Source organism: Amaranthus tricolor, chromosome 3 (assembly GCF_026212465.1).
Source record: "Amaranthus tricolor cultivar Red isolate AtriRed21 chromosome 3, ASM2621246v1, whole genome shotgun sequence".
NCBI lineage: Eukaryota > Viridiplantae > Streptophyta > Magnoliopsida > Caryophyllales > Amaranthaceae > Amaranthus > Amaranthus tricolor.
In genome coordinates, this window is record NC_080049.1 from 6,386,900 (window position 1) to 6,412,956 (window position 26,057).

General features: G+C 31.7%; 1 protein-coding gene across 1 annotated transcript; it reads left to right on the forward strand.

The window, feature by feature from the left end:
• The first annotated feature begins 845 nt into the window (after positions 1–845).
• LOC130807279 (G-type lectin S-receptor-like serine/threonine-protein kinase At4g27290) lies at positions 846–16,022 on the forward strand. Its single transcript, XM_057672433.1, has 7 exons — positions 846–2,425; positions 6,318–6,416; positions 12,971–13,149; positions 13,255–13,465; positions 13,841–14,081; positions 14,176–14,326; positions 15,164–16,022. The coding sequence occupies exons 1-7, from the start codon at positions 1,156–1,158 to the stop codon at positions 15,461–15,463; spliced, it is 2,451 nt and encodes an 816-aa protein (XP_057528416.1). The 5' UTR covers positions 846–1,155; the 3' UTR covers positions 15,464–16,022.
• Positions 16,023–26,057: the final 10,035 nt, after the last annotated feature.

Sequence of the window (26,057 nt, forward strand, 5' to 3'; positions counted from 1 at the left end):
GTTATAAAAACATAAAAAAGAAATTTGATGATTATTATTAACCAGATTGACAATGATCTAATGAAACCTAACTTAATTAGTTTAATTTAGTAAGACTAGCGTTGTATATAAATAAATGAACACTAGTAATAATATAAGAAAACACACTTATGACTTAGTCTCGTCTTATATGAGATAATCTCACATGAGATGCTTCTATATAGTTAGTTTATTTTTGTAATTAATTATTTAAAAACTACTAGTAATTGTTTTAACATACTAAATATATATGGGTTAGTCTAGTAGAAATTATCTTATCATGAGATCGTTCTATTTAAAAATTTGTAAAAAATTATCTATAAATTCAAATAATTGGGCGTTGTGACAGCTACTCGTAGAATACTGGTATCTGTAATGAGCCGTAATCTTCTACTCTAGACTACTCGTTTGTCCTTTTTAATTTTCACTATTTTCATATAATTAATCTCTTTGCCCCATTTATTTTGCACTTTTTTATTTACAATGACCCACTTTATTTTTTTATTTCTCATTTATAAATTTATTATTTTTTTTAATCTTAACCACTTATTTCTATCATCCACTTGTTCCATCTATTTCTATTATCTACTTATTATTTGTTTATTCTCTCCAACCTAATTTTTCACCTAAAATGATTTAGATACATTCTTATATAGACAGAGGGAGTATTTCTTAATTTTCAATCCTTTTTTTTGCTATAGTTCACTCTCGAGCCTTTAATCTCTTTCACAAACTTTATATATTTTATATCTATTTTAACCGATCATTTTACAACTTAATTTCTTATTCTATTAAATTTCACATATTTTACAATTTTTATATATTTTATATCTATTTTAACTGTTTATTTTATAACTTAATTTCTCATTTTATTAAATTTTACATATTTTAAGACATGCAAAATGAGATCCACAATCAAAGTAAAATACACGACGTGGACTCATTCATACTCTCGTTTCCCGGTTTCAAACTTTTTTTCTACGCAAACGGTCAACAAATTGGCGGTCAAATTTGGTAACATATTCATAGACCTTCCCTTAAATTAAATATTCTCTTGTACATCACTACAGAAATAGGATAAGAACCAAGCAACATGGACAACCTACAGAATTCCCCTGGTTTTTCAGCCGAACTTTAATGGAAATTTCTAGCATGCTTAGCGTCCTAATACCATTTTTCTTCCTTATACCCTCAATCATCAATGCTAGAGATTCCATTACCCCAACTCAACCTCTCAAAGACTCAAACCAAAACATCATTTCCCTAAATGGGCAATTTGAATTGGGATTCTTCAATCTCAGTAATCGAAGATACTTAGCCATTAAGTATCGTAACATTGCCCCAGATTCCATCATTTGGGTAGCTAATAGAAACTCTCCTTTAAATGATACCTCAGGAATCCTTACCATTACCTCTCAAGGAACCTTACTTCTAACTGCAAATAACACTAAAAACACCTCCTCTCCTAAACTCATTTGGAGGGCTAATGGCCCGAACCCAACGGGTTCAATAAACCCAATAGCCCGCCTTCTCGACAACGGAAATCTAGTAGTTGGTGATTACTTATGGCAGAGTTTTGATTATCCAGGGAATACCCTTATGCCCACTATGAAATTTGGGTGGAATATTGAAACAGGTGTGGACAGATCTATGTCTTCATGGAAATCAGATGATGATCCATCAGAAGGGCAATATCATTTCAAGTTTGATCATTCTGGGTATCCTCAAATGTTCTTAAAGAGCCAAAATGTTACAGTTTATAGGACAGGTCCTTGGAATGGGGTGAGATTTAGTGGGGCCCCTAATTTAAAACAGAATAGTTTTTACACATTTGATTTTATTATCAATGAAAAAGAGGTTTATTACCAATACAATTTAACTGATCTAAAAGTTTCAACAAGGATGTTATTAAGAACAAATGGAAATATAGACAGATTTATATGGAATGATAAAGTAAATGGGTGGATTCAATACTTAACTACACAGTTAGATTCATGTGATAGGTTTAATTTATGTGGGCCATATGCGATTTGTAATATCAATAATTCTCCTGTTTGTGGGTGTTTAGATGGGTTTAAGCCTAAGGATCCAAATGCTTGGGAAACAGCTTATTGGAATGATGGGTGTGTTAGAAGTGTGAAATTGGAGTGTAATAGTGATGGGTTTAAGAAGGTTTCTGGGTTGAAATTGCCTGATACAAGAAAAGTGTATTATAATAAGAGCTTGAATTTAAAAGAATGTGAGAAATTGTGTCATAAGAATTGTTCTTGTACTGCTTTTACTAATTCTGATATTCGCAATGGTGGGAGTGGTTGTTTTTTGTGGTTTGGTGAGTTGATTGATACGAGGTATTACAGTAAACAGGATGGGCAAGATCTTTATGTTCGTATGGCTGCTTCTCAATTGGGTAAGTTATTTTTTACTACTAATTAATGAATGATTAATTTCTTATTATGTCTTTGAATCTGCTATAACATACATGTTTTATGCTAGGAATTTTAGGTTGGATTGCCAAACTTATTTTTTGATTGTTACTTGTTAGTGTTAGTACGTAACATATTAAGAAATCATCCTGATGGTTGAAATCCCATGATATGATCCAAAAGTTTAAACTGATGGTTGAAACCTCATGATATGTAATATACTTTAACAGTTAGGTTGTTATACTTCGTTACATATTTCCTTTAAAGGCTCACTCGCGTGGTTAATCCGACGAAGCACATGTTGGCTTGAGCTCATAAACCCATACTTTATGAGCGTTGACTTTTATACACTTTTGATATCATATGGTAATCGAAGGATTAACCACCAAGTATTATATGAAAATTCATAACTCATTGTTTTAGTGATGTGAGATCATCCTTACATCTGAAGTATTTTCAACAATTATATGTTAACTTTTCTTTATTAGATAGAGTATTATAAGATAATGGTTCTTGACTGGAGTAAATATTATCTTTTTCAGATACGAAATTAAGATCGAATTTCACTTATCTTTTTTCCTAGTCTACTCTCTACTCAATAAAAAAAATTTAGATTTTCATAGGGCATGTGAAATTGAATAGATTAAAATGTCATTTCTATTAATTTTTGATATTAGTTTAATAATTAAATATGTTTGGGATCTACAGATTTTCAAAATCAGATAAATCAACAAAATCTTTAGATTTAAGTTATATATTTAGTTTGCCCCTAAATTATGAGACACTATGTCTGATCTTGACAACGTTCATACAGCATTTGCATCTTTGGCCAGCCTGCAGGCATAGTTTGTTACTCTCAAATAAAATATCTGTGGCAGTATGGCTAATATTTCGGTCTTCAGATTTTCTTCATTCTCCCTCCCACACGAGAAAAAAAAAATGTTGAATATCTTTCACAATTGAATTAGTCAATACCCATTATGAAAAAAAAAAACATTATTTTGGTTGTGTTGAAAAAAAAAACATTATTTTGGTTGTGTTAAAAAAAAAAAACATTATTTTGGCCTTGAGATTAGAGAAATTGGAGGCAAATATTAATTATAGGCTCTTAATTATAATACATATTATTATAAGTTTTTAACTACTTATTATTAAAGTGTCTTTTTTTTTCTAATTTTTTGGAGGACTCGGGCTAGAGACCCTTTTGCCCCCTATAGAGCCAACCCTGCATCTGTTTGTAATATAAACATTGCTATTTTTTTTAACTCTATTACTAATATTATATTCAGCTATTCACGTATATCAAACAAAATAATATTTTGTGATATACTTCTTTCATTTCATTATATTTACTATATTTTGTTGTCCGTTTAAAATTACTTGCTATATTACTACTCTTTTCGTTCTTTGATGTTCTTCCCATTTGAAATATTCCATCATAAGAAGAGAGAAATTTAATTAATATTTTTGACACATATTTAGAAGATAAAATATATCTATGTGAGATCTCGTTAGATTCGTCTCAATGTATACTTTTTTATTATGTATTTTATATTATATGTATTTAGAGATATTGAGATTTAATATTTGCATTGAAAACTATGCAAAAACTAAATAGGAAGAAGAGTATTTTTGAATAAAAAAATACATATAGTCAAGTTTACCCTTACCTTTTTCCTACTCCAAATCTCGTTAATTAAGTTTTACATCCACCATTAATTATTTTCAAATAAACTTTATTAACTTTTCATTCCCCAATTAAAACTAATCACACCCTTCTTATTTATCTATCGGAACTAACTATTCATCTCACCATTAAAATTCATTTTACCTTTCCACTAATCTTTTGGTTTAATAAAAAAACATAAGTTCATTTCTTAATGTCTCTAAAAACTCCTCATCGCTCACTTATCTGATATAATTATTTTGTGATTTTTGTATGATCTGATTTCATTTGTTGATTTTTCACGCTACAAAAAGAATTAAATTTGAAGACAAAATTTATTTCTGCGGAAAGTTTAGCGACAAATTTTGCAAAAAAAATATTTTGTCGCCAGTTAGCGACAAAGAATTATTGTCCCTATATTTGTCGCAAAACTATTTCTAATTTCATAAAATTGAATTTCAGAGAAAAATGGGTGGGAAAAAGTGAAATTGAAATTAAAAAAATATTTAGCGACAAAGTTCTATTTTCCAATTTCAATATTCAAAACAGGCAAATTTTAGCAACAAATTTGGCGATAAAACTTTTGACGCTAATATTTTTATTCTCGGATTTTAAATTCGAACTACAATCCATTTCTCATTTCATTCTTCATACTTATTCACCTTCTTCATCAACTTCTCTCTACTTACTAAATTTTCTCCTCCTTTTCTCTTCTTCTTAGCTCTCAATTATGACTTTTCAACAATTTTCCAACAACATTCCTAGCCTTTCCACAAGTATTTAACTATTTTTTATTGTTCTTGTAGATTTTTGACATGCATGATTTATGTTTTTGTTTTATGACCATTATTGACATATATTATTATGTTGGAGTAGAATTTTGATATACATTGTTAGTTTATATGTATTTTTTATTATTTATGTCGAATTTGGTTCAATTATTTTGTTTTATGTCGATTTTTGTCCAATTTAATGACTGTTTGGTCTTCATATAGTTCATGTTGCTATTGTTTTGTTTTTGTCCAATTGTTTTGTTTAGACATTAATTATTTTATATACTTCTTGCAATTCACAATTGTTGTCTCATTTTCTTATTGGGTAAATTTACTTTAAATGTGCCATTTTTATTTTTAGTCATGATTTTTATTACCATTTAACCCTTAAAATTACAAAAATACCCTTAATTAATTTTATTAACCCTCTAAACAAATAATTAAAACCTTATAATTAAACCCTCTAATACCCACCTAATTAACTACTCGCTCCTTTATTATATTTCCTCACCTTCTTTTGGATACATCTAAAAACCCAAACTCCTCACTTTTCATCTTATATGTGATTCTTCTCCTTCTCCTTCTTCTTTTTCATGTTCAAATCTTCATCGGTCTTCATTTTCATTTTCGTCAGTTTTCATCTTCATCTTCGCGAGTCTCATCTGATTTTGATATTTTTTTTGTGTTCTTTATTTCTTCTTTCTTCATCAACGTTCTTCATTTTCATCTTCTTTGTTCATCGTTCTTCATCTTGTTCTTCTTCATTCTTCATCCTCTTCTTCGTTCGATATAAACAATTATTTTTGTAATATATATCTAGTTTTTCATTGTTGATTAATTTAATCATAAATTTCAATTAATTATTTTGTTGATTATGTATAGTTTTTGAGTATCATTTATTTATAAATAATTGAATATTTCTTATTATTGTTAGGCAATATTAGTAATCATTACTACTATTATTATTTAATAATAATGACAAATATTCAATTATTTTTTTACAACCTAGAAATAAATTAGTGACAAAATAGGCAACAAGAATTAAAGTTTGTCGCCAGGCTAATGACAAATTTAACAACATAATTTTTTTCAGCGAAAAAACGTTTTCTCGCCAATTTTGTCTCTAAACCCGCTTTAACGACAATTTGAGCGACATAAATCCTTTGTCGCACCCTTTTCATATTGTAGTGCCACAGTTGCCTGATCTCAAAAGTAAATTGGAGGCAACCTTTTCATACTTGGATGATTTTTTTGTCTGAGATCAATTATTTTGGTCCGATTTTGTGATGATTTCTTGGTTTGAGTGAGAAGTAATCGAAAATAGTTTAGATGAATAACTGATATAAAGTTTAAATAATTTATATATATATTAATTAAAATGTGCGATTCTTATGTAAAAGTAACATGTGAGATGTGACTATTTGTTAATAATTGCAGGCAGTCATTCAACTACGCGAAAATTAGTGAGCATTCTCGTTCCTGTGCTTATCTTTATTACCGGATCAATTTTCATTTTTGTTTGGCTCAAAAGAAAAGGTAACAAAATATTGATTTCTACTCATGAGTATAATGTTTTATATAAAATCTCTTATTTTCAAGGGTTGAACAAAAATATATATGATAATTATTAGTATAAGAGTTTATTGATGTCAATTTGATGAAATCTGGTGTTGTTCTTTTGTGAAAAATATTCTGATTATTCATTCATTCCTTAGAAGCATATCATATATATACATGAGCATTGTAGTAACTTCTAAGAACATGGGCAAGTGCCTACAATGTAACTGCCTAAGAACAAATCAACTGTAATGAATAAAGTAACTGTAAATAACTGCTCTCCAATACTCCCCCTCAAGTTAGGTCGTGGGATCACCGATGCCTAACTTGCATAAAGTGCTATTGAAGATCTGTGATGAGACTGCTTTTGTGAGAATATCGGCTAGTTGGTCTGCAGATCTAACAAATGGAAGGCTGATGACTTTACTTTCTAGTTTCTCCTTGATAAAGTGTCGATCAATCTCTACGTGTTTCGTTCGGTCATGTTGTACTGGATTTTCGGAGATGCTTATTGCTGCTTTGTTATCACAATATAAAGGGCTTGCCTGTGCCTGAACGAAGCCCAACTCTCCTAGGAGTTTCCTAATCCATAGAACCTCTGTAATTCCTTTTGCTATCCCCCTGAACTCTGCTTCAGCATTGGACAACGCAACCACCTTCTGTTTCTTGCTTCTCCAGGTGACTAGATTACCCCCTATAAGAGTGAAATATCCCGAAGTTGACTTCCTGTCGTCCCGATCACCAGCCCAATCAGCATCTGTGTAACCAATAAGGTCAAGGTTGCCATTCTTTGCGTAGAAGACTCCTTTATTACTAGTTCCCTTTAAGTATCTCAGGATCCTCAGAACTGCTGCCATGTGTTCTACTTGAGGTCGATGCATAAACTTGCTTACAATTCCTACTGCGTAGGCAATATCTGGTCTTGTGTGGGATAGGTAGATCAATTTTCCCACTGTCCGTCTATAACGATCTTGATCTGTTGCTTTTGCCCCTTCAACAATTCGTAGACCATGATTAGCTACCATAGGAGTATCTGCTGGCTTGCAATCCAACATGCCTGCTTCTGCTAAGAGATCTAGGATGTATTTTCTCTGATTGATGAAAATCCCCTTCCTTGATCTTAGGACTTCTATTCCTAGGAAGTATTTTAGTTGTCCTAAATCCTTCATCTCAAACTCTTGGAATAATTTGCTCTTAAGACGATCAATTTCCTTGGAATCGTTTCCGGTAATAACCATATCATCTACGTAGATTACGAGGCATGTAATTTGTTTTCCACTTCGCCTGAGAAATAGAGTATGATTTGAGTTGCTCTGTTTGTAGCCAAATTTCTTCATTGCTGTAGTGAATCTCCCAAACCATGCTCTAGGGGATTGTTTTAAACCATATAGAGCTCTTTTAAGTCGACACCCTTCTCCTTGGCTATACTCATTGGAAAACCCTGGTGGTGGCTTCATATATACCTCTTCTTCAATCTCTCCATGTAAGAAGGCGTTCTTCACATCAAATTGAAACAGAGGCCAATCTTTATTTGCTGCTACTGAGAAGAGGACTCGAATGGTATCAATTTTAGCCACAGGTGAGAATGTTTCCGAGTAGTCTACCCCGTAAGTCTGTGTATACCCTTTTGCAACAAGCCTAGCTTTATACCGCTCAATGGATCCATCAGCATGATACTTGACTGAAAAAACCCATTTACAGTCAACCGTCTTCTTGTCGCCTGGTAATCTGCACTTTTCCCAAGTTCGGTTTTTCTGGAGAGCCATTATCTCTTCATCCATAGCTTGCTTCCACTTTGGTTCTTGGAGGGCTTCTTCAATGTTTTTCGGAATGGCACTGAAGTAGAGAGATGCATTGAAGGCAACAGCTGTTTGTGATAGTTGTTCATCATCCGGTCTACTGATAGGATATCGGGATCTCTGGGATTCATATTCAGGATCATATCTCTTTGGGGGTATTCCTCTTGTACTTCGGGGGGGCAAATTAGATTTCCTGGGAACAACAACACTACTTGGCACAATAGGGTCAGTGAATACATCAATGAGAGGATTAGTAGGACTCGGTGTTACCTCTCGTTCGGCTGGATGCTCGGGGCCAGGATGCTCAGAGATTGGAGCAGTAGTCTAAGGAAATGATTCAGTAACAATGTCAGTAGCAATATCGGTGGTAGTGCCTACTTGCTCCTTGGGATCTCGACTGTCAGCCAAGGGATGAGTCAACCAACTGAGATCCTCACTCATACTCTCCCCCTGAGATCGAGGTTGGGTGTAGTAGGGGTTGTGTTCAAGGAAGTCACAGTCCATGGTGGTATAAAGCTTGTGAAGGATAGGATCATAACAGCGATAGCCCTTCTGCGTAGTGCCATACCCAAAAAATACACATCTTACTGCCCGGGGGTCGAACTTAGTTCGAGCGCGTGATGGAAGATGGACATACACAACACACCCAAAGACGCGAGGAGGAAGGGAGTGAGACGAGGGAACAGGAGTATACGAATGAAGTGTGGCAAGAGGAGTCTGGAATTGGAGGGTTTTTGTGGGGAGCCGGTTTGTAAGATAGGTAGCAGTAGCAACGGCCTCAGGCCAAAACTGTACAGGCACATGAGTCTCAAACATTAGGGCCCGTGCTACCTCAAGGAGGGAACGGTTCTTGCGTTCAGCCACCCCATTTTGTTGTGGGGTGTCGGGGCAGGAAGTTTGGTGGATAAGGCCATGGTTAACAAAAAATTGTTTCATTGCCATTGAGATATATTCACCCCCATTATCCGAGCGAAGAATTTTTGGTTTTGCATGGAACTGAGTGAGAATCATGTTATAGAATTGGACAAAGACATCAAAAATCTCAGATTTGTGCTTTAAAAAATAAACCCAACACATTCGAGAATAATCATCAATAAATAACACAAAATAGGAAAAACCATGATTGTCAGTATGTGGGGCTGGGCCCCATACATCAGAATGTACTATATCAAAGGGTTTGGGGGCACGAGTATTTCTAGGAAAATAGGACTGTTTATGACTCTTCGCTAAGATACAAGTTTCACAATCTAGGGATGCAATACAGTTCTTGAGAGAAGGAAAGAGTTGTTTTAGATAACCTAAGGATGGGTGACCCAAACGCCGATGCCAAGTCCGCAATTGGTGAGCAGGCGATCCATGAGCAAGCATTGCACCACCTTTTTGAATTACCGCATCAACATAGTATAGGCCACCTCGTTCAGTACCACGCCCAATGATCCTCCCCGTCCGAGCATCCTGTACAACACAATGATCAGATGTTAAAAAAACAGTACAGTTTAAGTCCTTTGTCAACTGACTGACCGACAATAATTTATGAGACAAATTTAGAATGAGCAAGCAATTTTTGAGATGAAGGGAGGAAGAGATATTGACAGCTCCAGCCTTGGCAACCGGTACACGTGCCCCATTAGCAGTTTGGATGTGGGTTCGGTCAGTAGGGTGGGTGTATACAAAATCACTGGGATCGAATGTCATCGTATCTGTTGCCCCACAATCAAAGATCCATTGAGAGTCGTTGTTATGTCCAAGAAGGCATTTGGAATTGGTGGTTTTTGGGCTGGAATTGGAATTGGGCTTGGGTATTTGGTTTGGGCCGGATTGTGAAAGGGAGGGAGGTAGGGTTTGAGCTGGGCCGGTTTTTAAAGGGAAAGGAAGTAGGGTTCCTTGGCTATAAAAGGGAGGTAGGGTTTGGGTATTGTGGCATTTGACCTTTCCTTTTCCTTCTTGGCTAACGGCTCTCCTTTCTCTCTCTTTCCACTCCTGATTCTCACCATTCTTAGATCTCTTCTCTGAGATCACTGTTGCTTCTCCTTCCTCTGTGCGCCATTCTTCTAGGTCACCTGAGTTTTGACATGATGTCGGCTGATCTATGGCACTGAGATTAGCCTTGCCGCCGGTTCGGTTAACCGGTGCCTTGGTGGCGGCTCTTCTCTTCTGTAGGTCGTCCCACCACTCAGGGTATCCCACAAGTTTGAAGCACCCCTCCTTGGTATGCCTGGAACCGCCACAGTGGGTGCATCGGAGTTTTCTCCGGTCGTCATCTTCTCGGGTTCTTTGGAAGGGTTTGTTTCTCGTGGATAAACCCGAGCCAATCTCTGAGGGACTCGTTCCCAGTGATGAGACGCCGGTCATGATTTGCCGGCGTGTGATCTCTCGTCTGAGTGATGCATATGCCGTTTCCACCATCGGTAAAGGTTCACTATTGAGTATGTCCCTTTTTTCTTTGTCAAGACTATCATTAATCCCGGTAAGAAATTGATATAGCCTCTGTCTTTGGATGTATTTGTTGAACTCTGTTATATCCTGTGGACAATTCATCGGATTTGGCATTCTTCGATCTATTTCTTTCCATAACATATTGAGCTTACCGTAGTAAACTTCAATAGTGTCATGGTTCTGCTTTAAGGTTGCTGCCTTTGAACTCAAATCGAAGATTTATAGTTCATCCCTACCACATCCTAAGAGACCTTCGATCCCTTGCCATAGGCTGTGTGCTGTTGTGTAGTCCAGGAATTGATTGACGATATCCCCATCTATGTTTTCGATTATCCATGCGATAACCATGGCATCTTTTTGTGCCCATTGGTTATAATTGGGGTCTGATAGTGGTGGGGGTCTGGCAATGATGTGACTGAGCCGCCCCCGGCCTCCAATTGCAACGTGCATTAACTTGCACCATTTTGTATAGTTGTGGTAGGTGAGTTTTTCTGAGATTTTGAATGATGTTGGGTTTTCGGTTTGGTTGGTTGAGTTGTTGATTTTCTGGAACATCTGAAACATTTGTTCCATTTGTTCCATAGACATTAAGGTTTGCTGTGTTTGGTTTTCTGATGAATCAGCCATTTTCAAGGTAAGAACAAGTAAATGATGATGCCTGTCCGGATTCGAACCCTAGGGCTCTGATACCATGTCAATTTGATGAAATCTGGTGTTGTTCTTTTGTGAAAAATATTCTGATTATTCATTCATTCCTTAGAAGCATATCATATATATACATGAGCATTGTAGTAACTTCTAAGAACATGGGCAAGTGCCTACAATGTAACTGCCTAAGAACAAATCAACTGTAATGAATTAAGTAACTGTAAATAACTGCTCTCCAATAATTGAAAGGCTTAATTTTATTTAATTACACATAAAGACTATATATACAAGAGGAAGTAACAGCTAGCTACAATACAATATTTTGGTTTCCTTTTATATAATTGGAAACAACTAATATAAAGATATTCCTAGCTAAGAATACAAAAGAATAAAATCAGAATATACACCAATGCAAGTTACCTAAAAACAAGAATAAGATATTAAAAGAAATATTTTTATTATCTGTCCTTAATAATTAGGCCATTTTTTTTACATGTTTTTATATTTTTGAGATCTATAATTATATTGTTAGAATATATAAAATATAACTTAAAACCTCAACCATTAGCTTAAATTTTTTATTGAGTCTTTTATATGTTTTATACTCTACGACTAAACAACTTAACAAATGTGTATAGATTTCATGCGAATTAGAAAACATCTGAACGAAATCTAAATCTATTTTTCCTTTGCACCTTTCGTTATTTCTTATAATTTTTAAATCATCCAAAACTCTTCCCGTTGAATGTATCTTTTTAATCTCTTTGGTGATTTTATAGTGGTTAGCTTTTAAAGTTAATCACCAAAATCATACAATGTCAACCATTGATTATTTTAGTATAAATTCTAAGCATTTTATTTTTTTACTACTTAAAAATAATTAAATTGCAAATAAAATATTTTACAATAATAAATAACTTTTTTGTAAAAAGGATCCTAATAACTCATGATAAAAATGTCATTCGACATGTACAAATGAGTAACAATTGATCAAATACATAAAAATTTTAATCAAATAAATTTTTATATAGAAAAGTCACAATCGTTATAAAAAATATCTAACATTGAAGCTTTCCCTCTATCATATCGCTGTTTCATACAGCCTCCTCCGGGGGTCTTTAGATCTGGTATTGCTTTGAAATAGTGATAAGTTTGATACCATTGACTGTAGTAGCAGAATTGACACCTGTGTTAACGTCATATACCTTTTTACCATCAAATTGATAATAAGACTCCAAACTTTCATCATGAGATGAAAGACTTAAAAATCTAATATATAAGTAGATTAAATCCAATAAATGGATAGAATAATTCTATAATATAGAGAAAATATATTTTATTTTTAACTAAAATTGAAAAAAGCAAAAATAAAAAGATGGAGAGCTTACCATTAATTATAAGGTTGATAATAGGCTTTAAATTAACGATGAAGGCTAGGGTTTTTTTAGAGGATAAAAGAAAGAAAAGAGAAGCTAGTTTTTTTTTTCAATAACAAATAACTTAGAAGAATGTTTGTTGACAAACTAATAAATATTTTTAAATTATTGCTCATAATCTTAAATTTAAATTTATTATTTTAGAAATATTTATTTTGGTAAATTTATTACATTGGTGGACTACAGTCTAATCCCTATTGTACGATTGTTGTAGGAAAACGGGAAGACTTTTTTCCAGAACAAGAATTATCGAGATCACATATGTCGGCATCACACACTCAAGATAATGATTTAGAATTGCCTTTCTTTGATATATTAACAATGAATAAGGCAACGGATAATTTTTCATCAAAAAATGAGTTGGGAAAAGGAGGATTTGGAATCGTTTACAAGGTTTACCATCATTATGATCACCAACATCTTTTATATTTATTTATTTTCATTAAATATATATAAATCTAATGAAAAAAAAATTAAAAAATGGTTACAAATTTATAGGGTATATTGAGCGATGGGCAAGAAATAGCCGTGAAAAGGCTTTCAAAGCACTCCAATCAAGGAGTACAAGAATTTAAAAATGAAGCATCCTGCATGATTAAACTTCAACATCGTAACCTTGTAAGACTTCTTGGATGCTGCATACATGAGGAAGAGAAGTTGTTGGTTTACGAGTACATGCCAAATACAAGCTTGGACTTACTACTTTTTGGTTTGCATTCTTCCCTTATTTTTGCTTAATCTTATTACTTATATTTTACTCTTTTTAATCATATTAATCTCTAAAAATGATGATGAAGTGCAAGTGAACTCAAAGATCAAATCACATATTTAGAAGGGAAAATGTGGAAAATAAACTAAAATAAAAGAATAAATGATCGTTTTTTAGGTTGTATTCTATCGATCACCTTGTTACTTATCTTCCTACCATGACATATTTTTTTTGTGTTTTAATCGTCAGAGCAGTCTTTTGTATCTCTTTTCTTTTGATATATAGTTATATATTGTTTGTTTTCTAGATATATTAATTATAAACTTAGAATTTTCTAATTTGTATGATTTTTAACATGTGAAATTTATTTTACAGACAAAACTAAAAACTGTCAATTAGATTGGCCCATAAGGTTCAATATCATCAATGGGATAGCTCGTGGGCTTGTTTATCTTCACCATGACTCGAGGCTAAGAATTATACATAGAGATCTTAAGACTAGCAATATCTTACTTGATAATGATTTCAACCCCAAGATTTCAGATTTTGGAATGGCAAGAATCTTTGGAGGAAGTGAGGCTGATCTAGAAAATACCAAGAGAATTGTTGGCACATAGTAAGAGCATTCTCAAACCTTTATCTTCAATGAATATCTTTGTTTAAAATTGTGCATATGTTTAATTTTGAATACCAAATAATTTATTTTTCAGTGGTTATATGGCTCCAGAATATGCAATTGACGGACACTTCTCTACAAAATCTGATGTCTTTAGCTTTGGTGTGTTGCTGCTAGAGATAGTGAGTGGGAAGAAAAACAGAGAATTTAGCCACCCTACTCATGGCCTTAATCTTCTTGGGCATGTAAGAGTCCTATATAATGCTCCTTAAAAATAAGCACATATTTTAGTTATTTTCAAATCATTTAAAAAAAAATAGTTATTTTCAAAAAAAAAAAAAAAGTTATTTTCAAATTGTTAAAGATTTTTATTGATCTCCCGTTAAACGTCTTAATAATCATTAATCTGACTTCAGAACTATCAAATATTTTTGTTGTTTTTTCTCATTAACAAAATAACCTCATCCACAAATTCAATTTTTCCACTTTATATCATCTACACATTTCTTTCCTCCTCTAGTTTTTTTCTTATTCTTCCCCAAACGACTAAATAAAATTTCCAACCGTAGCAATATTATTGAGACATAAAATTATTTACATTAGGTCTTGTATTAGACCATTACTATAGTGATCACTGGTTATAAGCGATAATTCTAAAATTATAAAAATTGATCACTTTTATGTTAAACTGAGTTTGACTTATTGTGAATGTCAATATATTAACGGGGAGGCACAAGGTGCATACACTTCATAAGCCAAGAAAATATATACCATCTCAAAACCATATGACAATTGGAAGAAGGACTTCAATAACTTATAAAGTGTGCACAAACGACTTATTGTTAATTTTTAGTTTTAGTTTTAAAACTGCAAGTGATCACTTAAAAAATTATAATTGATCTATTTAAGACTACAATAAGTGAGTCCAATAAAGATGGTCTCACCGTTAGAGAGTCTTATTTGTGAATTATCTAAGCTTTTAGACTAGTAATACTCTTAATTATAATACAAATTACTTTTTCCTAATTATCTATCTAATTATTAATAATATTAACAAGGTTTTCTAATCTTGTAAATAACAGGCATGGAAACTCTATAATGAAGAAAGATCCATGGAGTTGTTGGATTCATCGGTGGAAGAATCAGCCAATGTACCTGAAATAATGCGAGTAATACAAATGGGTCTATTATGTGTACAAAAATCACCTGAAAAACGACCAAGTATGTCAATGGTGGTTTTAATGTTGGGAAGCACAATCTCATTGCCTAATCCTAACGAGCCTGGTTTTTTTATTGAGAGAGAAATTGATTGTCCATCTTCATCGTCTAATTTTAATAAATCAATTAACGAAATTACTATTACCTTCATGGATGGTAGGTGACATTTAAGAGAATATTGTACATACTTATCCAAATTAAATTGTAGAGAAAAAAGATTTTGTATCCATATAATTGTTTTAGTAATTTTTCAGTAATTATGTTAATTATTACAGTTTGTAATAATGATATTCTTGATTTATTTTGATTTTATTCTTAAGTGTAGTTTCCTACCGTTACATAGTTTTTGGTCTAATAGATAAAAACAATTTGATTTAATATATCTTACCCAAAATCATTGGTCATCTTTTAATAATTTTTTATAAAGCTCCGAGGTCAAAAAGTGGTTACTTTGTGAATGTAGTTTGTGGCAACTACAGTTAATGGGCTGATGGGGGCAGGTTAAAATTTTAATGGACCAGATCTATTTGGACAAGTTAAAATCTTTTAAACTTAAATCAACCAGACCTTTTAAAATAGTCATCAATGATCTTTTAGTTCGACTTTGAAGCTCATTAGATCGACTTGCCTATACATATAAACAAATGTTAAATGAAAAAATGGAGAATATTTTGATGGTAACCAAGCCTAATAATAACCCAATTCGGTCCGAGTATTAGACGCTTTAAATGAAAGTTCGATAATGATCCACCTGTTAATGGCCTGTTTAAAAGTTATTCGGCCGTTGATCTATAGGGTGGACCCGCCTATTAAAACACCTCTAGTGGCAATCTTCTATCAAAATATTCTAAAACAAGCCTCTTAAATGATACAATACAATAAGTATTGAATGCAATATAAATAAATAAACAGGGTAACAGAATGTAAATGAGTGTATGTTTGTACGAGTCAAGCCATGAGAAGTAGGATCTGTAGTTTTACTCAAGCTGTCAGTAAAGCTAGCTTTTTGTGAATCCATGCATGTCCACTTTAGGGGAGCTCGAGGAATGATTACTATGAGTTATTGAGGTCTTTTAGAAGGGTCTTGAAGATTGAATTAAAGTGTGGTAAATCTATTTATGCTTACTGATGCTAATATATCTCTAAGGTTGTGTTTGGATGGAAGAAAATAAAGGAAAATGAATAAAGAAATTTGTAAGGATAAATGATATTATGTTTTCATAGAAAGTGTGAGGGAAGGGATACAGATTATAAAGGGATTCGATGAATAATTATTGTTAAGGTCTTAATCTCTCCCAAGTTAGAAAGATTTGAAAGAAAAACTCAAAATCAAAATCGGAAAGGAAATAAAGGGCAAGGCCTATCTACAATGAAATTGCCCAAAAGAAAATTAAAGAACACAAAATAAAGAAAAATAAAACAAAATATGTTTAAGGCCCCGAACCAAAAGATTACTAGAGACCCAACATAAAAAATAGAATATAAAAATCGCTTTTTGTCGCCTGTCATCTTCAATCTATCTTCTTCGTTTGTTTTCTATCAGATGTCAACAGTGGCAACAAAGCATCAATAGTAGACTTCTTATATTTTTCAAGGGTAAGCCAGTGCTATCCTAGGTTATAACATAGATCTTCTTATACACATTACACAAATAATATTATAAATACTTTTAATATCTGTGTTGTATACAAATTGTAACAAAATGAGGATCAAATGTTGTTTATGTAGGAAAATAAGTAGAATAAGATAAAGATATTACTTCAGAATATTATGTTTTAGGAAGTTAAGATTTTTTTTAATATTTAGGATATTAAGGTTATTTTGTTTCCTATTATTTAGATTTAGGTTAATATTTTATTTCCTTATTTTTAGTCCTAATCTCATTATGAATAGAGGTGTTCCTCTCATTGATAAATCAATACAATTCAAATATTCAAAACCCAAATTAATCTAATTTTCGCATTATAATTTTCTACAAGGTATAAGAGCCGTAAGGTTTTTCTGGACAAAAAAACTCTATCGGTATTTTTATCATTGATCATAATCGACCAAAATTCAAACAAAAACCAAATCAAAACAAACAACAATCAAACCAAACCAAAACAAAACAAACCAAAAAAATGATTTCAATGGCACATGTGGAACAAATGCTCTTTCTCTTCAAAAAATTTAACTAAAAAATCAATAGAAGATCAATAGTATTGAAAAAACTGAACTACCAAACTTACATCAAGTGGTGTAAAGAAATGAAGACCGAAATTAGTGATCGGGGGAGGCTCAATCATATCACTATGGTCCCACCGACCACCACAAATGAACAATGGGAGCAAAATGATAGTATGGTGATGTCATGGATCATCGAAAATATTGACAGAAACCTTATAGATTGTTTTCTTTACTACACTACCACCGCTCACGAACTACGGACAAGAATTCAATTCATTCTCGGACCAATTTCGCTACCTGCCGTAAATGAACCCATTCAGCATGAGGTCACGAGGGGGAGAAATAGAGACAAGGAAGAAGAGTCAAAAGAGAACCGAGGAGACCACTCAACAACCGCCCATGGCCCACCCCAACAATGGAGAAAGCCACCAACGCTCAAATAAACCGAACCGGTAGAAGACCAAATTCAACCAAGCACCTTCCACCCAATGACTGGCCAACGCCTGAAATTCTCAACAAAAAATTGAGACAAGCCCCTTATGTGGAAAATGTGGTCGACATCTACAAGAGTTTGAATGCTTCTTTCTCTATACATATACTCAATTCAAATATTGAAGGGAATGAGAAAAAGCAAGTCAAACTGGAGAGAAAAATGGCATTGGGAGTAATTGGGGCAAGAGTTTACTTTCCAAAATCAATCCTACCCATTTCCCTTGACCCACGCAAATCCCATGACCCACAAAAATTAATCCTACCAATTTCCCTCACGAAAATCCCCTACCCATTTACCCAACAGAAATCCTTTCTTATAAAACAAAGAAAAAAGAAAAATCTTACCCCACCCATAAAACCTAAACCCAAAACTCAATTAAGATCATACCCCAAAATTCTAATCTTTGACCCAAATAATAAAATAAACCAACCCAATTTATTTCTTGACCTTTTATCTAAACTCAAAAAATTGAAAGTCAATTATGACAAATTCGGCGAAGAGATCATCAAAATGTCCTCAGTAAAATCAAAAGATCAACTAGCAGATTTTCTGTTAAAGATAATTGGATCAAAAGCATTGAATAATATTGTGCAAGGTAGGTTTCGGTGATCCCGAGACCTAACTTGAGGGGGAGTGTAGGAAAATAAGAAGTACAATAAAATAAAGATATTATTTCAGAATATTATGTTTTAGAAAGTTAAGATCTTTTTTAATATTTAGGATATTAAGGCTATTTTGTTTCCTATTATTTAAGTTTAGGTTAATATATTTTTTTTCTTATTTTTAGTCATAATCTCATATATAAATAGAGGTGTTCCACTCATTGATAAATCAATACAAATTAAGTATTCAAAACTCAAATCATTCTAATTTTCGCATTATGATTTTCTGCAGTTTAGCCATTCAAAACTTTATTATTATTATTATTATTATTATTATTATTATTATTGTTGTTGTTTCCTTTAATCATTAATTTGTCAACAATTATATATATTACTCCTATTTCGTTGGTACAGTGTGCATGATTTCGTTTCATTCTTCATCCATATGTCGTGTGATCGATGCTTGATATATTTCTGAACGCCTTGTTTGATTTAGTAAAGAAACATAGCATTCAAATTGGGACCTTCAATGAAATAATAATCAAGCTCATTTAAATGTGTACCAAATTCCACTAATAAATTGCTAAAGAATTAATAATGAGAAAGAGTAATAATGTGATGAATTAGTGTATATAATTGCATATATTATTTGCGAATGAATTTGTTTTGGTAGATGAGATCAATCGGAGAAATACCAACTAAACATACTAATTTCCTATTATTTGGATGTTAGTAGGAAACCTACCGACCAAATAACCATTTAGCTTGACTTCAGTCAGAAAATAAATTATGTGCGCACATAGTCAGAATTTAGTCAGGATTCAGTTAGATTTCAAATTTTCGTTTTTCCCGCTCATGATCATTTATCATATATAAATAACAAATCACATCATATTATATTTGACAAAACATTATATCATAAAATATTATATATTTTCACTATACTTGAAAAAACACATCATGTTCAACAACTACCAAGGTATGTTAATTTTTCGAATTTATAGTTTAAATTTTGTTTTGTTACTAAATTTTTTATGATATATATATATATATATATATATATATATATATATATATATATATATATATATATATATATATATATATATTATATATATATATATATAAGGTTATTTATGTTAATTATATATGTTATTGTACGTGTATTTGATTAAATTTTGTCTAAATTGTTACTAAATTGTTTATGATATATATGCTAGGTATGTTATTTATGTTTATTTTTTTCTTTATACAGATAATATATATACGCATAGTTTTTTTAAAAAAACTTAATTCTTACCAACTGAATACTGACTATTTTTCAGTCTGAATAATACTCACTATTTTTCAGTCGGAATAAAACTGACAATTTTAAAGCTCAACCAAGTAAACTGGTGGTTCAAGAAGAGTTACAACATAACACAGTGCAATATTTGTATGTAATGATGGTGTACGATACATATCACCATATTCTACCTCAATGCGATATGTCAATGATGATGTACAATCGCCCTTACATATTGAAGAAGATCTGAATCCTCAATCAAGACAATCTTTTGATATGCGGAACGCTGCCAACTTAGCGTTGTACCTTGGTTGTGAAAATCATACTCATATGTCGATGATAAAAAGATAATAGGACGAGAAGCAATTTTTATGATACGAAGAAACAAAATTCGGCTCTTGGATTATCCGTAGAGAAAATTGATTATTGTCTTAATGGGTGTATGATATATTGGGGATGTAGCGAGTATGACTCACTCTGAGGTTTGTGGTCTTTCTAGTTGGATAATAGACAACAAATGTGATAAGACTTTCAGAAAACAGTTTCATTACTTTTCCCCTGCCCTAGGTTACAACAAATGTATGCTTCTGCTACCACTGCAAGTCACATGAGGTGGCATGTCGAGCAACAGTAAAAAGACAACTCAAAATTTATATCATATTGGTGATTTACTAACACGAAATACTGAATTAGTGATGGATAACAAGATAACATAAAATTGAAGTGTTGATGAAACATATTAAGTTTTTGTATTGATGCATTTTAACATGTTACTAATTATAAGCAATAAAAGGTTTTTATGTGGTACTTATTGATTTATAATTGATGTCAATTTCATGAGTACTTATTAATTTATCGATAAATTTTTTTACAAGGTTGTAATACTAGAAAATAGTTTTCAAACATTCATTCATTTAATTGATAACTGAAATCAGTTAAAAATATGTTGAAATCATTTGATAAAATAAAATTAATCATAAACTTTTTTGGAGTTTCAACTTGTTTTTCGATTAAAAATCGGTTAGGGTTTACAACAGTTTGGTTAAAAATCAGCTTACAATAGTTCGATTAAAATTCGGTTCTGGTTAAGTCAGTTTTAGCCAAATCTAGTTCAGTTTTGTTCATGATTCAGATTATATATGACTCAGTTCGGTCACTATTAGGTTTAGGTAATCTCGTTTAACAGTTATATTTCGGTTATTAAAAATCAGTTGCTGCTCGGGTTCCTTTTTCCATATTTGATTGCGAATTCGATTTGGATGCAACTTCAATTCGAATTGTGTAAATTCGATAAACTTCAAAAAAAAAATATTTTCAGATCGAGTAATTTTCAGATTCGGTTCGGATTTTGAATCGAGTCACTTTGGCATAGAAAAGTATTGAAAGGAAACGTGATTACCGGTCTACCATGTGCAAGTCAATAAGACAATAACGTAAATAACTATTAAAACTTACTCAACTATCACAAAATATGATTATTTTGTACAATTCCTTGATTTGTTTATTAAATGCTTTAAATGCATATCATGATACTACTTTATTATCATATATCCTGATCAGCTGGTGTATCAACTGTTTACTCCTCATGATGCATGTTAGATTGATAGTATGCTTTCAAGGAAAGTACGGAAGTCTTATGATGTGGATCATTCGATTAAAAATTATAGATATATAGGATAGAGACAATCAAATTTATTTATTACACATGTTAAGATGAGTGTTTAGTTCAACTTTGTATATGTAAAATATTAATCGTAAGTAATTCTGGCAGAAAATCGTTCGGGAAGAATAAATTAAGGTTAATCTGGGAGAAAATAATAAGGTTAGAAGAAGATTTGAGAACATTTATCTGGAAAGATTGAAGAAGGATTGAACGTACACTAAGAATGCTAGTGCATGAGAAGGTCACATACGATTATGAGGACACTTGTCCACTGTTGAAGATTATTACAAACTAGTGGAACACATGTTGATAGAAAAAGCAAAGAGCGCCATTATATAAGAGGAAAAATCACCTAAATAAAGAAGAAACCAACACGTCAAAGACAGCAACAGTGGCATGCAAGGGAATTTTGAGGATTGATGAAATAACAAAAGGAACATTCTACATGCACAATGATGGACTATAAATATACTTCATGGGGCACATAAATGAGGTAACTAAATTCTAATATTGAGAGAGATACAAAGAACTCTAAGTGATTTATTACTAAGGAGTTATTATAACTGAATTTCAATGAACATTAAAAGCATAACCATAAATACAAGAGAGTTATTACAATTGTTCTAATTAATCTTCAATAGAACGTTTGTCAGATACTAGGAATATTTTCTAGTAATCATCTTCTTCATAAGGACCTCACGTCAAAATAAGTCTTAAGTAGTAATCCACCTTGTAGCTACTGTGCTCCTGGAAAGACCTATGAGGTAACTTTTATTAGACAGATGCTAACCCCTTGGTGCATTTTACAGGAACATGTATCTTCTCTGGTGATCTTATTGCATAGCTTGGCTAGATAGCAAAGACAGGCTTCTACATCACCAGTATTAACTTCTGATCAATCCTAAATCAGAGGATTAAGTCGTAATTAATTGTTCCACAAAAGCGAACAAGAACAAACTTATATAAACGTGGAATTAAATTATCATGGATCGGATTCAATCAGACCCGGGTGAATCAAAATAAATTAATTTTATGGAACCAAATCTGAATCTTAATACAATCATCCATACTTTATCTAGTTAACATTATAAAGATTTCACAAGTACTAAAATGTATTTATAGGTTCTATATAATTATATATTATATCCAGATAAATAAAAAATAAATTTTAAACGAATTTAATGTTAATTGTTGGAACCGAGCAACCCAATCTTATTGGATTTCAAAAAATTGGACTCGGACTCTAAAAATAGGGTCGGATCTTGACTGGCTCCGAGACTAATTTTCGCCGTTGATGCAGTTTATCACACTTAATAGTCTACCTTTAGTTTTTTTATTTATTATAATACATCAATTATCACCAATATATAGTTGTTAGAAAATCATACAATTTAATAAAAACATTGTAAAATTTTATGAGGCATCCTCATAGAACCCCGCTAGATGAAATGATTTTATTGGTTGATATCGGCTTATATGGCAAATAAAATTAATCAATCTGTCATCTATAATCCTCCTAACAATTTTTTAAACTGAGTAACTTACCATCTATTAAACACAAATTGAATTAAATGATTCTTGCTTAAAATGAGCTATATGAAATAAATTATTAATTGGAGTTTATTACGTATTGTATATTTATCATCTTTATAAACTAAATAATTTGATTATTTTTATATTAACTAATTAGGTACAAATTTTTGTTGAATAGAATGATAGAAAACGATGTCAGTTGTATATATCTTAATAATAATTACTTCATATTTCGTATATAATGTGGTAATAATTGCATATCTTTGAAAAGTACATTTATTTATATATTTTGTTATTAAGAAATTAGTGGATTGTTATAATATTCAAAATAAATGTGGGTGAATTCACTTAATAAAAATTACAAAAGGAAAGAAGTATATAAGTTTAAATAATGAATAAGAATGTACGGTTTTGCTGATGTATATCCAATGTAAAGTAAACATGCATGTTTTAGTAGATCAAATCTTTTATCAATTAAGAAGTATATTATACGTCTCTATTTATAATAATAATCATAAAATATAAAAATCTAATTTTATTTTACCAGACAAATATTAAAAATTAAAATCAACTCTCTATAAAAACAGCTAATTTCATTCATTTTACCTATAAATCATGCTTAGAATGTCAGAAAAGGTACTAATCTCTTGAGATTTACATACCCAAACTTCTTATAACTAAAATTTGCAATTTTATTTTAATTAATGCAATAACATCAAAGTATTAAAGGCAGATATCTTCTCAATCACTCAATCAGTTCAGATTCACACAAACTCACTTTTGAAGATGTAAGTTTTAAATTTGCTTATATTAAATAGGGAATTTTGATGTGTATTTTAAGTTTTTGATTTTTTTATGCAGTGAGCTAATGTTTTTTTTAATTAGTGTGATGATCTTAAGCTTTAATTTTTCTAATAAATAGATAAAAGGTTAAATTTTGGTAAATTTACATTATTATTATCGATCATAATGATTTTTTTCATTAAACAAACATGGCAATCACTCTCATAGAACATGTCTTGAAAATCTATTTGAAATAAATGTTTAGTTCAACAAAAAATTTAAACTTTTTGTCTACTATATGAATTAAAAGTTTAGAATCACCATTCAGAATAAAAATATTTTCCTACCACTTAAAAAAAATTTAAAACTTAAAATTATATATATTTTGGATTAAATAATACATACACATGAATCATGATATTAGGAATTCACCAAAAACATGTTTTGGCTTATTACTCTTTCACCAATTAGGCGTATAAGCTGACAGCACTAATGAAGCCACAAGCATTATCAATTATGGTGGGCAAATCATTGTCGACAAATTAATAAAAAAATGTATGTGATGTTTCATGCTATTACGTGTTCTTAACAGTACCAATGATATACACAATAAAAAAGTGCACTAATAATTTCTAAAGTAAATGAGATCTTTAATGTTGATCATAAAGATATGGTCCATGCTAAAATTTGGACGAAGTTCAATTTTTTTTAAGAAAACAATTAATAATAATTGATAACTGTTAGCTGATTTGAATGATGAATTAACCAAGTTGATTTTATTAATTATTTTGATAAGATAATTTTGCACATGATATTTAGTGCAAATATTAAGCGGTGTATTCAAAGATGGTTTATTCAAGTTTTTTCAGTCAGATAATTTACCAAATACTAACATTCGATAGTTTAACCTAGAGGTGTTCATTCGGGTGATCGGGTCGGTTTCGGACGGGTGTCATTCAATTCGATTGTATTTCGGATCGGTTATATTTCGAATGCGTATTGCGACGGGTCATACTCGGGTCCGGTCGGTTAGTCACGGTTCGGTTAAAGATCGGTTATTCAAACTATCGGGTTAGTATCAGGTCGGTGTCAGTTAAAGTTTATGTCGAGTTTCAATCAGTCTCGGGTTGTCATGGGTTAATAATTGGTTCGGTTTTACCAGTTACAGATCTGGTTCGTGTATTTTTCAAGTAGAATTCGGCTACGAAATGCGAATTATTAATTACTATTGATCGAATCAGTATCAGATTAAGTTGTTAGTCATTTTTTAATTGATGATAAGGTTCCTTTACTTAAAGCAAAATAGTGAAAATGCAAATCAATTAGTGATCATTATTACATTGTTACTTTTACTTGTTTGACCGGAAATTAAAATTATAAAGTTCTATCAATTTTCATCTAATTCGATTAAAAGTAGTTAAATAAACATTGACCATTGATTATTAACTCTAAATATATGAAACCATGTATTTATAAAATTTATTTTTATTAAAATATTTATGACTTTATTAGAATAACTAATAGATGATTGAATATGAGTCAATAATACTTCTATGTAAAAAATTGGTTCAAGTTTACAGCACTTCGATCTAAGCTTCATTCGGGTTAAGTCGATTTTAGTCGGATCGAGTTTGGTTTTGAGTATGATTCGGGTCGGATATGACTTGGGTCGGTCATTATTAGGTTCGGGTAATCTCGATTAACAGTCATGTGTCGGTTAGAAAAATCGGTATAGCTTGGGTTCAGATTTCCCATTTTCGGTTGTCAACCGGTTCATATATAGCTTCGAGTCGGGTGATGTCGGTTCGATAAACCTAAAAAGGAACACATTTTCAGGTCGATTTACTTTCAATTTCGGATCAAATTAATAGAATTAAAGTAAGCAGGGGTGTAAACAAAGTAATTGATATAATTGTAAAAGAGGTAGAATGTAATTAGATTAAAAAAGATGAATGAAAAACAAGGATGACTTGATATTCCTCCACCTTCCTCTAGGGTAAATTTATTCTCTAAAATGAGGGAACCAATTGCTATTTCATCCATTTTTCATTACTTTCTAACCAAATTTTTCACCTTTCTAACAATCGAATTTCTTTAGTCTTCTATCTAACTAACTTTTATTTCATATTTTTACTTTTATTTATCGATAAACCCTATTTTGATTCCTTTTATGCGTGATATTTATTATGTTTCTTTTCAGTTTTTGTTACATCTTTCCTTTTTATTGGGTTTA

Coding starts and splice junctions, on each gene's coding strand:
- LOC130807279 (XM_057672433.1), top strand. CDS start 1,156: ATGGAAATTTCTAGCATGCTTAGCGTCCTAATACCATTTTTCTTCCTT. Junction 13,466..13,840: donor CTTGGACTTACTACTTTTTG/GTTTGCATTCTT, acceptor TTTATTTTACAG/ACAAAACTAAAAACTGTCAA. Junction 14,327..15,163: donor GCCTTAATCTTCTTGGGCAT/GTAAGAGTCCTA, acceptor TGTAAATAACAG/GCATGGAAACTCTATAATGA.